At 47.3% G+C, this 17,375-nt stretch overlaps 1 protein-coding gene across 6 annotated transcripts in view; it reads right to left on the bottom strand.

Annotated features, from left to right (window-relative positions):
- Nucleotides 1–17,375, bottom strand: part of HNF1B (HNF1 homeobox B) — a 53,606-nt gene that overhangs the window by 20,120 nt on the left and 16,111 nt on the right. For all 6 annotated transcript variants that reach the window (XM_059669668.1, XM_059669669.1, XM_059669664.1 and 3 more), the window contains exon 5: nt 2,514–2,674. In XM_059669668.1, the coding sequence (XP_059525651.1) occupies nt 2,514–2,674 (161 nt within the window). The remainder of the gene's footprint in view (nt 1–2,513; nt 2,675–17,375) is intronic.

Genomic DNA, 17,375 nt, shown 5'->3' with positions numbered 1-17,375 from the left:
AAAAAACAAGGTTCAACATGCACAGACTGCAACCCTAGCCCTGGCCAGCTCTTTGTCAACGCATGCCATCTGGGCAGGGGTGGGGGACAGAGAGTGCAAACCAAAGCGCAAATGGATCAGCATTATTTCCAAAACCAGTATCTGGGGGAAGATTTCAAATGCAAGTCCTCCTGAAAGCACACATTCCTTGTACAGGCCTTGTCCTCAAAGAACAGCAGAGCGATAAACCATCCTCACACCCATTACCCCTCATTTTACCCCTCACTTTACAGATGAGGAAACTGAAGTTAAGCAATGCCCACCCTATTGCTGGTAAATAACAAAGACCAAGACTTGGACACACTGGTCCCCTTGCCTGTATTATTGTTAACCATAGTACCCTCTTGCCTTGGTGGACCAAGATCCGTTAGACATTAACAGGACACGGACTCTTGAATTAAGGTTTCCAGTAATAGTGACATAACATATGAGCCAGGGTGTTGGAGACTGGTGAAAAGCTGATTCCTGCAAACAAGCTTCCAGGTGTTTGCTAACGCTGAGGTGTACTGTCTTGGTCAATCGTCAACCCAAGAATATACTGCCCATCAGGGCACTGTCAAGCAGAACAGCAAAAAGAAAGCGTGTCTGCAGGCTGCCCTTGGAGTAGCCCGGCCTGGGTGAGGCAGTCTGCCCCTTAGGAGATCAAGGGGGATGGCTCAAAGGGAAACTCCAAGGGAAACATCCACTGAGAAGTCAAGACCTCTTCTACAAGGTCCCTTCTCCAAGGAAGCCTGGGTCATCCCTACTTGTTTGGGTCTCAAAGTGACTCTTGAGAACTCATAAGGACTTGTCTGTGCCTCTCACAAGGTAGCCGAGACAAACTGTTCTTCATGGAGAAGGTGAAGGGAAAAGGGAGGGCAAGGAGGCCGCAAAATGCCTCCCCCAGGAGCCCCCTTCATTTATTTTGCAGAGGCCCTGCCAGGGAGATCAGCTCAGGTAGGTGCCCTGAAACTAGAGTTGACCAGGCCAGTTCTCTCCTCAGAAACTACACTTTGTTTTCCCTCCGGGGAGCTGGGGACTCAATCACCTGTGACTCACCATTCCTGTGTTGCCCATACAGCACACACGTCAAGGTCTAAAATGGCATCTGCTCCCTGGCCCTTCCCCCCACTCCGGCCTCCACCGCCTCTGGGTCAGACACCTTGAGGGGAATGCATGCAGCTCCACCTTGAGCATAGAAGCCAGGAACCTGTGTGGGGGATTCCCCCCCCGACCCCAAACACAGAGCATGACCAAAGACTAAAGTTTTCCATTTCCTACCCTTACAGATGTCGTAATGCCTGTGTTTGCTCATGGACTGCTCTCCCCTGTAATTGTGCTGCTAGAGGATTCGAACCTTGAAAATTCAAACTCAAACAGTCCATTCCTCACCAAGTGTGCTCAACTTACATCTGGGCATGGACTGTGGTAATGGATATAGAAAACGTCATTCAAAGAGAATAACACTGACGTTAACATAACAATACTGTCACTTTTGTTTTCTTTAAATATGTTTTTATCGATTTCAGAGAGGAGGGGAGAGGGAGAGAAATAGAAACATCAACGATGAGAGAGAATCATTGATCAGCTGGCTCTTGCATGCCCCCTATTGGGGATCGAGCCTGCAACCCGGGCATGTGCCCTGACCGGGAATGGAACTGTGACCTCCCTGGTCATAGGTCAACGCTCAACCACTAAGCCTCACTGGCTGGGCAACACTGTCACTTATTGAGTATTTACCTCACCAAACACTGTGCTGAGTACTTCCCCTGTTACCACCTTTGTCTCCTCAATAACCCTATTGTTATTACCCCCAATTTATTGATGACAAAGAGACCTGGAGTAGCTCAGTAACCTACTCAAGGCTACAACTATTAAGTGCTGGAACTGGGATTTGAACCTGGGTCATTGTAACTTCAAAGGCGGTGCTTCTCACCCACCCTGTAAGCACTGCCCCACCCCATCTGCCATTTTGTGCCACAATTGTCACTAGCATGCCATCCAATGTCCTTCAAAATCCCTGTTCAAGAAGGCTCTCCCCACCTGCCACCCACTAAATCCTGACTTAATTACTCTCCTTGCCAGCACCAGGGGGTGGTGAAGAGAAAAAGTGAGGCCCTCTCTGGGTCAGAAAAACTGGCTTTGGAGGCCTTGGTTGGGGGTGGTGGTGAATGAACATTTTATCAACACAAATGTCATTGGCAGCCCCAAAACAAACAGTGTCCCACCCGGCTCGCTCCTTTATGAGGCATTCAATCAATAAAATGAGAGCAGAGCTCTGTCAGGTTTATTGGCTGGGTTCAAGCCGAACACCTCTTCCACCCGCCAAAGGCTGGGTCACCCATTCTACCTCTCCGTTCCGACTCTGGGCAGCCCCCATCTTCCCCAGTAGGGCTACAATGGTTCATTGTTTGAGGCAGGCCTTGTGAGAAGTTGTGTTTGTTTTGCCTCTTATCTTATCAGCTCCAGAGCTACAATGGCCCAGGTGTACTCACCATTTTACCATCAGGTGAGAGGAGATTGTGGCCTGGGTCCAAGCTGGCTGGAGAGACTTGCTGTAAAACAGACTGGCTGGTCACCATGGCGCTGTTGCCATGGTGACTGATTGTAGAGGAGGAAGTGACCTCATTGTTTCCCTGTTGGTTGTAGCGCACTCCTGCAAAACAAGGCAGACCCAACAGTGAACATTAGTGCCACCAGGGCCCCAGAATACTAACTCCACCCCTCCTCTTGTTTTCAAGAGTGGATGACAAGAAAACAAAATTGCCTTCTCCTCCCCGGTCTACCCACAAGAAATACTGGCGGTCTTTTTCTAGGGGAAAGGCCTTTATTGAGTTTTGCAATGTAAGCTCCATGAGGGCAGGACATTTTTATCTGTTTTGTTTGTTCATTGCTGCATCTCCAGTGCCTTGGCACTTGGTAGCCACTCAATAAATACATGTCAAATGAATGAATGAATGAATGAATCCTGCTTGTTGCTGCATTAGGATTTGGGGTTTCTTCTTCCTGGCTGGAATATTTCTTTTATTCTTCAAACTGCCTTATAAAAATGTTTTCCTGGCATCTCTCGGCTATGTGTGGTTGCAAAGTATGAGCTAACCCATTTTACAAAGAGGCACTCGCCCAATGACCCTTGAAAGAGCCATAGCAAAATGCATTAGTCTCTGTGCACCACTGTTTTGGCTGAGTCCAAAAGGCCTGGGGGTCACAGGCAAAGCAGGACAGGGATGGGGCTGCAGCTAGGAGTCCTTGGCTTTGGGACTCACATTCCTTTGATGGGGTCCCATTTGGCTGATTTTCAGGGCACAGGGGAAGGCTGAGAGGTGGGGCAGGCAGCACACAGGTGGGATGTAGATGCTTAGTAAGCACTGTAGTTTGGTCTGCAAGGGAGGGGAGAACCAAGCATGTTTATAACCTCACTGCCCTGACCCACCCTCTTGCTCAGGAAAGGGAAGATGCTGGGTAGAGACCAGACAACAGAAGGAAACAGAAGCTGGGCAAAGAACCTGGGTAAGTTTGCAGAATCAAAGTCCTGCTTGATGTGCCCACCAGACAGCCAAAGACAAAGCTGGCGTAGTGGGCAACTCACCCTATGCTCAAAGCTAGAAAGAGAGTGTTGTGTTTTGTTTTTTGTTTTTGCTTTGGATTTGTCAATAAAGGATTGGGGGACCCTGTTCTGCAAGGGAGGCAGATTGGATGTTCTAGGCATGAACTCATTTGAAGAGGTAGGCCAACTATTTGGCTGTACTTCTCCTTTTGCCCAGTTTCCCATCCAAAGATGAACCATCACTTTTTAAAGCATATTAATTCTGCTGGTCTGCTTCCCCCCTGCCCTGCTCCTTCCCAAGGAGGCTACAAAGTCCCCCCAGAAGCCAGGCAAGCGGTCATAACTGCAGCCTCCAATTCACTTACACAAAGCTTGCCAAGAGGAGACCCAAGCCAGTTTTTCTTGGATCCCCTAAAGGACACTACCCAAGGCTGATATGGCCTAAAGCTTATGAGGGCTGGGAGAAGACAAGTAAGTGCTAACGCAGGGCTCTAACCCTCAAGAGCAACTTGTTTGACTATCAAGTGGTTGAATGCATGCTCTATGGGCTTCTACTATTGGTTGTTTTCCCCATCCTTTGATTCAAGGGGCTCTTAATGGGGGTGGTGTTGATAGTGGGGCAGCACTAGCAATCAGTAGCTACTGGTCTGGGCCATTACACTTTTGGGGAATTAGGAGCCATGAAGTTAAAAGAAAGGAAGGCTTCCACATCTCTAAATCAACACCCCCTGCCTAGTCCTTTCTGTCTTCCTTTGCACTGATCTGCAACCCCCTGCTTTCCTATTTATCACCCTCTACTTTGTCCCACTGGGTTAAATTAGGTCCTTTTTCTCCACTCACATTAGCTCATAGTATTGTTATATGGAAGAAGAAAGACCTGAAGCTTGTGAGCTCAGAAGTCAGAGCTATGTTCAATGGAAAAGAGGGAAGCAGATTTCAAATCAATGAAAGGAATAATTTTCTAACAAGGAGGGGCAGTGGGGATGCTGTGGGCTATGGAGCTAGACTAACTCAGGTTCAGATCTTGACGTTGCTCTTAACAGATGTGTAATTTTGGGAATTTTTTTTCTCTGTGCCTTAGTTTCCTCTTATAAAATGGAGAGAATGCTTTCCTATTTTTATATTAGAGATAACATCTAGAAAGCTCCTAGCGCAATGCTAAATAAATGGCAACCACTAAGGGAGATGCTGGGGGGAGGGTGCTGGTATAGGAATAGACCCCAATATATGTGCCCAAGACTCAAGAATTCTAGAAAACGTAAGGCAGGTTCTAAGCACTGAATAGAACAACCTTTCCATGGAGAATAGTTTCCAGAGCATCCAAACCTGGTGGACCACTGAGGCCCTCTGGTCCTCTCCTCTTGGAGGAACTGGACTTCGCCTGGTCTTTCTCCTGCTTTCTCTGACTCCCTGACTAGCTATTTACCTCCCCAAGATGCTCTGCTCCTGAGAGAGTGGTGATAACGCTGGGAGTCAGGTGTGTTTTCACCCCCAGCCTGTCCCCATCATCGATTCAGTCTCAAGTCAAACAGACTCTGGTTTTAGCCTATTTAATTTGGCTGGAGGAAGAGGGCCAGCCCTCTGATGATCAAATATGGGTCACTGGGAGGCTTCTCCCCTACCACAGGCTACATAATTATTTATTTAAAAATAATTAACCAAAGATATGCACAGGAAACAAAAGCCTTCTTTACAAGAGAGTCTGGCAGGAGAGAGTCAAGAGCCATTTGTATAGCCCAAGGTTGCTGTGGTTTTCAAACACTGTTTTCTTCCCTAGCAGAACTTCAGCATGTGAGAAATAAAACAGGGGACCTACTCTGTTTACACATGGATGGGCCTAGACCTCTGAACATTCCTTTAAAGACCTCTGGCTGAGGGATAGTATCTGCTTGAGAATTAGGAATCCATGTTTTGATCTTCACTCTGCTATCAATGTATTGGGTGAAATCTAGCTTCCTCATTTGTAAGCCAGAGGACTTCCCACTGTGGGGAAGGGGCTATTTCACTGTAGAGCAGCGGTTCTCAACCTTTGGGGTCGAACGACCCTTTTACAGGGGTCGCCTAAGACCATCGGAAAACACATATATAATTACATATTGTTTTTGTGATTAATCACTATGCTTTAATCATGTTCAATTTGTAACAATGAAAATACATCCTGCATATCAGATATTTACATTACGATTCATAACAGTAGCAAAATTACAGTTATGAAGTAGCAAAAAAATAATTTTATGGTTGGGGGTCACCACAACATGAGGAACTGTATTAAAGGGTCGCAGCGTTATGAAGGTTGAGAACCACTGCTGTGGAGTGTGGTGGGAGCTAGACATGAGGCCATTCATCAGCTCCGCATTTACCTGTAACCCTTCCCACTGGTGCTTTTCTCACCAGGAATTTGGTAATCACTCTGGACCCTGAGAGGGTGACTGTAATCAGCCAAGTGCCATAAAGGGGTGGGGGTGGTGGCAGTGGAGGGTGTATCACAAGGTATCTGCTGGTGCTCTTATTAAAGGAAGGAGAGGCCAGGTGCTTGTGTATTTCACAAACTCAGAAGAGGGCTTGAGATGAGAATGAAAGCAGAAGTCTCAGGGGCCAGGCAACCTGGGTTTAAATCTTGGCTCTACCACCTAATAGCTGTGTGACCTAGGGGAAGTTACTTAACCTCCCTGAACTTCGGTTTCGTTATTGCTAATATCCACCCCTTAGCTTATTGGGAAGAAGACGGAGGAGTTAATGGATGTCAAAGAACCCAGACCATGCTTAGCACCTAGCAGTTGCTCAAGACCAGGGGTCCTCAAACTACGGCCCGCGGGCCACATGCGGCCCGCCGAAAACATTTATCCGGCCCGCTGGGTGTTTTTGCTGCCGCTGTGTGCATAGGAATTTGTTCATAGTTCTTTTTTTAAACTATAGTCCGGCCCTCCAACGGTCTGAGGGACAGTGAACTGGCCCCCTGTTTAAAAAGTTTGAGGACCCCTGCTCAAGACACATCAGATCCTCCTCCTTTGGAACTATCTTTCTCTAAAAGACATTTTTAGAAAGGCTGATTTGAGCACAAGCCAGGCTCTGTGTTAAGAAGTGAAATGACACCTTCCCTTTTCCTTCACCATTGTAAGCTCTGAAAATAAATATGCTATGTGGGCTCTGGTTTAATATTAACTGGCCAAATATGCCAGCTTAATAGCCCCAGAGGTCCCATAGGAGAAATGACAAGGCCAGAAGGTGGCCATATACCTTCCACTCACTTCCTGGCTCAAGTCACTAATTGAGCATGTCCCCATCACTGGCCCTATGAACCATAGCAGGTGTGTCCAGCAGCAGAAGTTATCTCAGCTGGAATCTAAAGACATCCCACAGGCTCCGTTGAGGTTATGTACTTTCACGTGTTCCTAGTTCTCAGCATCATGGATGATGATGCTATTCCTGAATTCCTGGAAGCATGCGGGACAGAGACAAATCACTTGTTTTTTCACATGGACCTGCCATTCCTCACACAGGCCCTGCCCTCTCCTGCCTCTGTGCCTTTGCTTATGCTATTCCTCCTGCCTGGAAAGCTCTTCCCTTCTTTTCTATGTCACATCCTGTAAGAGGGATAAATGTCACCTCCTCTGGGAAGCTTGTCTTTATTCACCTGGATAGTTATCTGCTCCGTTCTTTGTATTTTGAATGTAGTAGAGACTCTTAATGCTCTGATGATACCTTTACTTCTCTTTCCCTCTTAAAGGAAGAGATGGCTTTTACTCATTATTGCATCTTCAGAACCTGCTAGAAGGCCTGAAATTGGGACTATTTATTGAATGAACCTTCAGCTACTTCGAATATTCATGCCCCACAACAAGGAAGCATCCCTCTGGCAGAAAGAGAAAATACAGTCGGTTCTGCAGTGAAGTTTGCACTGAAAGTGTGGATTTCTTTCAGGTCTACTGGTATATTAGGGAATTATTTGAATGCAACATGAATTTTGCATTTGAAGAATTCAGACATCTCTACCCAGCTGAATGGAGCTATACAGGAATACATTAAACATACTTGTGTGCATAAATGTGCACACACACACCCAAAGAACATCTACTGCCTACCATCAGTTCACTGCATGTGCCATAAGCTGCATCTGTCCACATCTGGAGTCACAACTTTCCTTCCGATTTTCCATCGCCTTTAGCTCACCAATTCACAGTAGCTCACAAGTTGCAACCCTTCTGACACCCACATCCATAGGCAAACTTCGGGACTTTTTCAAGACAAAGTGCCCTATTTATGATTTCACGGCATTTATGTAGTCCTTAATCACTAAATAGGTGTAAAACCCTGCTGATGTTTTTATTAGATTCTTATCTGTTTAAAAGGTGTCACTGACGGAGTTTTTGAGTATTGTGCCCTCCATCCCATTTTTTTCCTATAAGCCCTGTGGTTTTTATGGTGCGACTTTGCATGGTGGCTTTTATGATGCATATGCTGGGTTCTATAGAACTGGCTGTGCACCTGTGCTCAAAGACACACACCAACTGCCTTACAGAGAGGAGCTGCTCAGTGTGTCATTAACCACAGAGGTTGTCCAGAAAACTGTGCTCGGGGACTCAGAACCACCGCTTATAGAGCCCTGGGTATCTAACCCAGCTCCCTAGGAGCTTCAAAAAGCAGCGGAGACTCCAATGCCACAATTCCAGAAATCCACAGGGCACCAGTGTCTAGACTCTAGACACTTTGAACGAATTCTTTCTATCCCTCTGCTTTGACTCTGGGCCTGTCAGCTTTGGGGCCTTGGCGTTTTTGTCTATAAAGTGGCCGTAGAGATCTTCCTTCTTCAGAAGCCAGAAGAATGAATGAGTAAAGGAAGGTTAGAAAAGCACCGGGTTTTCCTGGGAGAGAAAAATGCTAGGCAAACAGGAGAGTAATGTCAGGCCGGAAAGCATGACCAGAATTACTCAGTGAGAAGCAGAGGGGAGGTGGGGCCTTCTGGGCAATGACAGGCTCAGCTTGCCCCAACGTGGTCTCTGGCGCTGAAGCCCGGGGTCCCTTTCACTGGGGTCTGTGGGCTGCACCCAGCATTTGGTGGGATGCCTTTCACCCTTGACATTTCAGAGCCAATCTCCCATCCCTGATAATGCAGGAATGTTCCTCCGGCTGGTGGACCTCTGCCAGCAGGAGCGAGCGTCCCAGCCACCAACAGAGTAAACATTACTCAACTGGCCAGGGCTCTGTCACACACATTCTTCCCCTGTGTTCCTAACCTCATGCAGAGCGCAGCCCAACCCTGTTGGGTCTAAAAACTGGGAATTAAACTCCAGCAGGAGGGATCATGCAAAGGCGAAAGCTCTTCCCAAAAGGGAACAACTGTGTCCATCAATTATGGGTAGACTGAGCTGTCTTTCCTAAAAGGGTTGGGGAGGGGACCCAGAAGAACCAGCCAGTCTTGATGGGCCCAGCACTGTGTCCTCAGAAATCCACTTCCTCTTTTTGCAAAGAAGAGCCACTTTCTTGAGGAGAGAGGCAGAGACAGGAACGACTCCGTCTGGTGAACTTCTGAGACACACATTTGGAATGAAAGAATGTGAACCATTCCCGGGCTCGAGACTGAACCTCCAGAAATGAAGGCTCTCGAATGAGTTAGCATTGCTGCCTCAGTTTCCTCATTGATAAGACAAGGCTATTGCCAGTTCTTGTTAATATGGCTGCCTCTGCAGGAATAAAGAATGTGTGCAAAGAGTTTAAAAATCTGAAATTCCTGGGAGGAAAAAGCTGATGCAAGATGAAAGTAATTTAAACACTGGGCTGGCTTCAATTCCAGATGTCTTTCTACCTGAGGTGGCTTAGTTGGGAGCCCAGTTCATAAGAGGAGAAACACAGACAGGCCTACGGAGATGGTAAACATTCTTGAACTCAAGGAGGAAAAGTGGAGTGATACTTAAGGGAAGCCCACAAACTGGTTTTCTTATAAAAAATCAAAGCAAATGTAACCAAGAAAAGGAAAAAAAAAAAGTCTTCCATCAAAAGCATCTTGGCTGAGAACAGAAGCGAATGTACACGGTGCACCTGTGGGAAGGTAGAAGGGACACAAACGCCGCCTGTCCTCCCCGCCAGCCCCACCAGCCACCACAAACATCAGAGCGTTTGCAATGGACGCTTCAGCCTAGAGACCCAGGCTTCCGGGGAGAGAAGCCAGGCTGGCATTTAAGAACTTGAGAAGTCCTCACATATGGGAGTGTTTTACACAGTCTGCTTCTCAGCGTGTCACAGGTAGGTGCTCATGTGACTGGGTGGAGAGCTGAGGTTCGAAGAGGAGGAGGTGATTTTCACTACCTCTCGCTAAGGGTCTCCCACAAGTCAGTGGTACTTGGCAGCCGACCCTTCTCCCTCTTCCCCACAAGCCCCAAATTGACTCCAGATATGTTGAGGCGTCTATAGTTCAAAATAGTTTGAAACTATTTTATTTGTTTACTTTTTTCTTGGCGGCTGTATCTCTCATTGGGATGAATATAAGTCCAATGAGGGCAGGGCCTCAGCACCTTGCACAGAGCCTAGCCTGTGATAGGCTCTCAGAGGTATGTGTTGAAATGAGTAAGTGATGGATGAATGGCCTACACTTCAACTCTAAGGGCTCCACCCTCCCTTCATCTGTAGTCTGAGTTGAGCAGCGGAGAACTGATAGGGGTAGCTTTATCCTCTTATTCTCCTGGCTTTTCTTAGGGAGAGGCATGCGTTTTTAAGGAGGAAGCGGGGCGGGGAAGAGAGAAGGAGAAAGCAAGATTAAAATCTAATCACAATGAAGAAGTAGTATGGACACATTTGGGCAATTTCATGAAGATGGGAGGTGGGTGTGCTGAGGAGTAAGTGTGACACAGCAGGACTTCCTTTTTACACCTGCGTTTTGGACAGTGCTTTATGTAGTGTAAAAAGGAGCCGATGGGATGTCTTCGAGGACCTCACCCATTCTCTACTTCTTGGGGCCTACTCATAGCGCCCATTAGTTACCTAGGGTGCTGTCAGGGGCAGGGGAATGGGTGCTTCCATGAGCGCAGCTTTACCTTTTCTAAAGGTTTTAGGCTATAGGTGGGGACCTCAAATTTAGACTCATCATGTTCGAATCCAGTCTTAGGCCCCCTGGGTCGATTTGGGGATAAGGATCATCAATTAATGAGTGACTTAAATGCCCTTTTCTCCAAAGGAATCTAGAGTAAAACTAGGAAGGGTTAACGGTGGCCATCATTAGGCCTATGGCTGTGGGGACAAACAGAGCCCTGCTATAGCCCGGCTCCTCGGGTCACTTTTCCAAGAGGCTGCCTTTGCAGGCAGGGGCAATGTGGCTGCAACAAAGGCCCTGGGCTTGGCTGATGAGGAGAATGATGATGCTTCTTGTGGGTCTGGGCAACAGGGGGGAAGGTTATAAAGCCATCAGCAGACTGAGCCACTGGGTGTCCACACAAAAGTTAGGTCCTATAAACAGACATCTGTATTGTGACTTAAGGGCTAATAAAATTGCCTTAGAAAAGAGACGTTTTCCACTGCGGCCTATTCATAAGCAGGACCCTACTGGGAAGTGACACTGGGAGAGAAGATCCTTTGAGGTCTGGCAAGTGTCAGAGCTGCCTTGTTAAGGGGGTTTGCCTGGCCAGACCCCGGCCTCTTCATCACTGTTGGTGAGGGCAGTGCCATCAGCATCATTATCATCATCATCATCACCATCATCATGACAGACGGCCACTGATCACCAGCTCATGGATGCTGGGCCCAGGGAGCACCAGGTGCTGGGCACTGAGACTCTGAAGGTGGATGGCTACTGACTTCCATTGAGGAGGAGCACCAGTGAAGTGCTCAGGGAGCACCCCAGAGAACTGGTAGCTGCCTAGAGCTGGGCAGTTTCCTTTCTGTTTTTCTAAATGACTTTGATTTGCAAAAAGTCCAGTCCCTTTTCTAAACCTCAGTTCGCTCAATAGAAACTCAGGAAGAGCTGTTCTAGCTTTTTTCTTGCCCAAGAGATTATAAAAGGAACTAATCTAGTAGAACATAAAACTAACTAGAAGAACCAAACTAGTAGACTATCTAAACTAGTAACAACTAGTAAAACATTAGGGAGAAAGAATAACAAACATGCTCTTCAAAAACTTCTTGGTAGTATTTAATGGTGACGGATTTTTATTTTAGAACCATATACTTTGATTAAGCAGAATTAATGGAGGTAGAGCAAATGACATTGTTCCTAGAAAAAGAAAAATATGCTTTAAATAATAAATGCTCAGTTTAACTCTAAAATTGAATAACAGATTGTAAAACAGGGGATTCAGGTATTAAGCTTCTGCACAGAAAGCCCTTTATAATATAGAGCTCCAACCCACAAATATATAAAATGTCCATCACGTTCTAGGCACAGGGCTGTGGAGGGGGGACACAGTGGTGAAGAAAGCGAGTTCACACTTACGTGCGAACATGATTGCCCACAATTCTATCACGTGGAATGCATACGTACTGAGCTAGATTTTCAGAGACTTCGGGGACTATCTTCCTCACAGTGAGAATAAAAGTTACTTTTTCTTTGATGGGTAGGAATGCAAATCCTTGCAGTAGGATTCTCGAGGAGGAGGAGGAGAAGGCTCCATCTTGAGACAAATTAAGCACCTATTTTGTGCCCATCATGCAAACTGATGTTACATAAATAGATGTTGCTCAGAGGTTTTCCACTCTTGCTGAGCAAGAGGCTCACTGGACTTCACTGCCAATCCCAATCAACAGGAAGAGGCACCTGCAGAAGGCAGGGCCAAAAGGCATGGGCAGGCAAGCTGCCACTCAAAGGCCCTGAAAGTGTTAACTTCCAGCGGTTATAGGTGTCCCGTTTATACCCATTATAAATCTGTTTATTGTGACCGGCCCCACCCAATCTTCTGGTGCTGTAAAGCTCTATTGGTCCCTAATAAAGGTGGAAGGCCTCTAACAGCACACAATTCCTGAAATGGAGAAGGAGCAAGGGAGAGCAGGAGGGAGAGAAACAGATGAGGAGCTTAACAATAAAATATCACAATGGCAAACCTCCCTCTGTTAATTCAAGCAGCAGAGTCCTGGCCCCAAGACCTGATGCTCCACACAATCTCCGAATGAGAAACTGTCCGAGCTTAAAGGTCCAACACCCTCATTTGCCAGAATCCCTGAGATGTTGTGATTTGCTCAAGGTCACCCCTGCTCCTCAGTGACTCAGGTCTCCTGAATCCTAGTTCAGAGCCCCTCATCCCAGCTGCCTAGTGCAGTAAGGGGCCATCAGAATGACTGCCAGCCCCTTCAGAACCCTCTTGCTCCATCAAGCCCAGGGATGTACAGCCGACTCTACATCTAAATCGCTCAGGGAGCTTGTTGAAACTTCACATGCCTGACCCTCTTCCCCAAATTCTGATTCTCAAATGTGTGAGTGGGGGCGCCATGGTTATTTTTAATGAGCTCCCCAGATGCCTTTTACTAGTATGTGGCCTCGGAAGGAGATTGGAGAACCACTCGGGTTTCATTGTTTCTGATGTCGCAAATATCAAGCAGGGTTCATGAAAAGGGAAACGTCCAGGGGAGAAATTGCAAACCATACCCTGGTCAAGCACCCAGGGAGATCCAAGCTCTTCCTCCTCTCAGTGCCCTGAGGGCTCCTGAGTCAGCCCAATCACACCTTCCTTGCCAGGCACTGTACTTGGCTCTGGGGGTGGCTTACCATATTTAAGCCTTACAACAGCCCTCAGGAGGTAGGTATTGTGACCCCCATTTCACAGATAAAGAAACTGAGGCCTAAAAAGATTAAGTCACTTGTTTGACACCATGCCAGCAGATAGTGACAGAACCACACATCAAGCCCAAGCCTGTTTTGGGCGCTACACCTTGCTACCTGGACATACCCGTCTGAGTGTAGCCCTGACATGAGACTGCCTGTAACCACCTTGCCTTGGGGGATGCAGACATCCTTTGGGGGAAGTCATGAAACACTAAAGACTGAATGGTGTTCTTTCAACTTGGGAAGGACATGCCCAGTACTTGTACTGAGAAACTTGACTCTTGAACTCCTGAACGCATGAGAGAGACTGAGCCTCATTATTGGACGCCAGTGGCTGAACTCACAGGTGTGCTTCTGTGGGGGCTGCTGCAGCCAGGGCAGAGGCGGTGGGAAGGCGTCTGAAGCAGACACATGTTCATGGGTTGAGGGGAGTGACTTCCAGAAAGTCAGTCCTCAGGAATTCTGTGTTCCTGTGTTCCTTGCCTGTGTTCACTGCGGGGATTGCATCCACCCTCCCCTTCTTACCGCTCTTTGCCTGACACGTGGGAGAGCTTCCCTCTTAAGAACAAAGGCCGTTAAGTTTTTCAGATTTGGCCTCCCCTAGGAAAGTACCACACCCCACCATACCCCCAATTTGCAGTTACCGAGGCTAAATAAGAACACGCAGGGTACACACACCTCCTTTAATTAAAGGAGAAAAAAATGCCCTATTAGGTATAGGAAATTGAGGATCATCTTATGAACCTGACCTCCTGCTACATGTTCACGAGCCCTGGTCCCCCACCACAATCCTTGGCGCCTCCCAGCTTTCTCGCACTGGTTCGTGTATTCGCCCGAAATGCCTACGGCGCTGGAAATGCCATCTGGATGTCACAGCGCAGTCCTTCTTGGAAGCACGAGAAACTGCCTCATGCTCAATGTGCTACAGGAGCCAGCCCGAGTCTGCTGCAAGCACCAAGGTTAGAAATACTCAAATTCTCTAAAAATTAGGGTTGAAAGAAACCTCGAAGAGGAAAAGAGGAAACAACAAAAAGCAAAAACGAGTAAAAACTAACCAGGCTCTGCAAGGAATGGTAATGGCCACCATTTATGAAAGTCCAGGATGCTTTACCTATATTCTCACTAAATCCTTCCGGTATCTGCATGAATGGGTGTCCCCACTTGACACATTGAGAAACTGAGGCTCAGAGATCCCAGAGACTTGGGATCCCACAGCTAGTTAAGTGGTCAAGTTGAAGTTGGAACTCAGACCTGCTTCTGGATTCTGTAGCCCATGATTTGGTTGCTATGCCCACTGGATTTACAAAAAGATACCCTGGAGAGTATCTTCAGTGTATGTTAAACATTGGGGTTGTTGGTGGTAGGGCATCTATGGTTCGGCCTGCACACTGGGATTTTTAGAAGCTCCATAGTTGATTCTAAAGTGCAGTAAGGTGTAGGAACCCTTGTCCTAGAACATGGGTCAGCAAACTGGGTTCACAGGCCAAAGCAGCCTGTGTTTATATGATCCATGAACTCAGAATAGTTTTTATATTTTTAAATGGTTGGGGAAAATCAAAAGAAGATTTTGTGTTATGTGAAAATTCTAAAAAATTTCAAATTTCAGTTTCTGTAAATAAAGTTTACTTGGAAGACAGCTGTGTGCATTCATTTGCATATGCTCCATGGCTGGTTTTACTCTATAAAGAGACAGGATGGCCTGAAAAACCTGAAATATTGCCCTAGCCAGTTTTCTCAGTGGTTAGAACATCAGCCCTCAGACTGAAGGGTTGCAGGTTCAATTCCAGTCAAGGGCACATACCTTGGTTGCAGGCTCAATCCCCGGCCTGGTGGGAGTGTGTGTGGGAGGCAACCAATCAATGTGTCTCTCGCACATCGACGTTTCTCTCTCCCTCTCCCTTCCCCTCTATCTAAAAATTAATGGAAAAAAATATCCTCAGGTGAGGATTAACAACAACAACAACAAAACAACAACCTAAAATATTTACTATCTGGCTTTTTACAAAAAAATAGTTTGTCAACCGCTATACTAGAGTTCTTATGAACAGCTAGGATGATAACCACAATTAAATGCTTCATTTTATTTTATTTTGGGGCTATGTTTCATTCATTCTCTCTCTCTCTCTCTCTCTCTCTCTCTCTCTCTCACACACACACACACACACACACACACACACACACATTTTTTCCTTCTCCATTTGTGCTTGTTCTTCTTGAAAAGTGGGCAGGGGCATAAGGCCCGATCTTATGCCTTCCCATTAAGCGATTAGCTGCAAAGACCCTTGCACAAATTTCTGCCTCTCTTTGCACCTTCAGTGTTTAATTCTCTCCAAGTTCCTGTCCGTTCCCATCAAACCTTCAACAACCAGATTCCAAGGGCACTTCTCCCATTGCCTGCAGGCCAGGGCTCTGCGCTGGCAGGCAGCTTCCTTCCTTCTGACCTAACTGGAGGCAACAAGGAGTCCTTGAATCCTCTAAGGGACCTTCAGGGGGATGAGGCATGGCCAATAGGCTGCGGACAGTGATAGGACTCCAGTATCTCCTGGCCCCTTTGTGCAGAGGGTGGGCGCCCCGCCAGCCCAGCCTCAGGCTTTCTTTGTATGCAGGCCAGGGTTGGTCCCCTATCCGGGGAAGGTTGCTGGCAGAATGCTCTGAAGGCCAGGCCCCTTAATCTCATTAATATCCTGATTGTCTTCCCCAATCTAGTGGCAGCCCATGAAGGTGATATGGCAAGATAAAACCACCTTCAAATTTAACAGATAAAATGGCAGTCAGATAAAGTCCTGAGGAAGGAGACTGTCTGGGGCCTTGTCCACCACTGAACTCCAAGTCAGTACAAACGGACGTTTCAAGACAAGACTTGTGTCTCTTCTGAATGAAATAATCTGCTACTTAGGGACAAAAGGGCTTATTTACTATGGGGACGTCTGTTGCCCAGATGAATATTTTTACAACTGCCCTCATAAACCCCTCCCCTTGTCTGCTGCGCAGGGAGGGGGTGGGGCTCCAGAGGTGAGCTGGGGTGCCTGCAGTCTAAGAAGTCCCATTAAGTTGTTAAGACATTTAGTGCCCCAGACAGTGCTGACTGCAAGGGCAGTTCAAATCCCCACCCAGATGGGGATGGGGTCCTGAAAGAGAGGGCTTTGTTTCTTCCCTGGGCGGGGCACGGATCCACCTCGGTCAGGGGCAACAGCTGGGGGGGGGCGGGGAACGGGACTGTGTAGCAGTAAACTAGCCAGATTGAGAGACCCCCCTCCCTAACCCCACCTCCTTGGCCATGCTCTCCCAAAGCCTCTTTGTCATTCAGGGGGGAGCAGTGAGAAAGTGGGAGAAGGGACCGTGTGGGGAGTGTGTGTGTGTGCTGGTTTTCGTGACTGAAAAGTTCTTAGCACCTGTATAAAGCAGAGAGATGGACAGGGCCTGACAACTCAAAACCTGTCTCTGCCACTTCCTAACTATATAAACTTGGGCAAATCACTTAGATTCTAAACATCTTACCTTCCTTGGTTATAAAATGGGGATAAGGATACAGATGGTTTCTACCCATCAAGGTTGTTGTCGAAGATGCTGCATGTATGTAGGTGCTCAGCCCAGAGCCTGGTACCCAAAAAGTACTCCATCAACACTAGCTGTTATGATGATTCACTTTCGTTACAACCCTGCCACTGGGCACTTGTGAGATTTCCTTGGGTCCTGTGGACTTCGGCATCAAAGAAAACGATAGCAACCATACAGACATCCTAGCCCAGAGTTAGGTTTGTCTGGGACCCAGGGTTAGAGTCCTACCGATGAGTTGGGAGATGTGAAAGGGGATGGGGAGGAGGCAGGATGCTCTGGTTTTCAAGCTCTGATCTGACCATCAGGACAATCAAGCCCACTGGGCTTGGAGAGAGAGGAATAGAGTACAGAGGGAGGGAGGAGTAAGCAGCGGCAAAAATGAACATGTCCTCTTGGTGAAGACGCATGGGCCAGGGTAGCTGAAAGTTATCCTGGAAGGGCTTCTGCTCACCCCTGTGCCTCCCTTTCTTTCCAGGAGAGTGAGCCCTGATCTCCATCTGGAAAGGTGAC

The sequence above is a fragment of the Myotis daubentonii genome, chromosome 16 (assembly GCF_963259705.1).
Source record: "Myotis daubentonii chromosome 16, mMyoDau2.1, whole genome shotgun sequence".
Lineage (NCBI taxonomy): Eukaryota > Metazoa > Chordata > Mammalia > Chiroptera > Vespertilionidae > Myotis > Myotis daubentonii.
The sequence above is the reverse complement of the archived record's forward strand: the minus strand, read 5'-3'. Positions and strand labels throughout refer to the sequence as shown.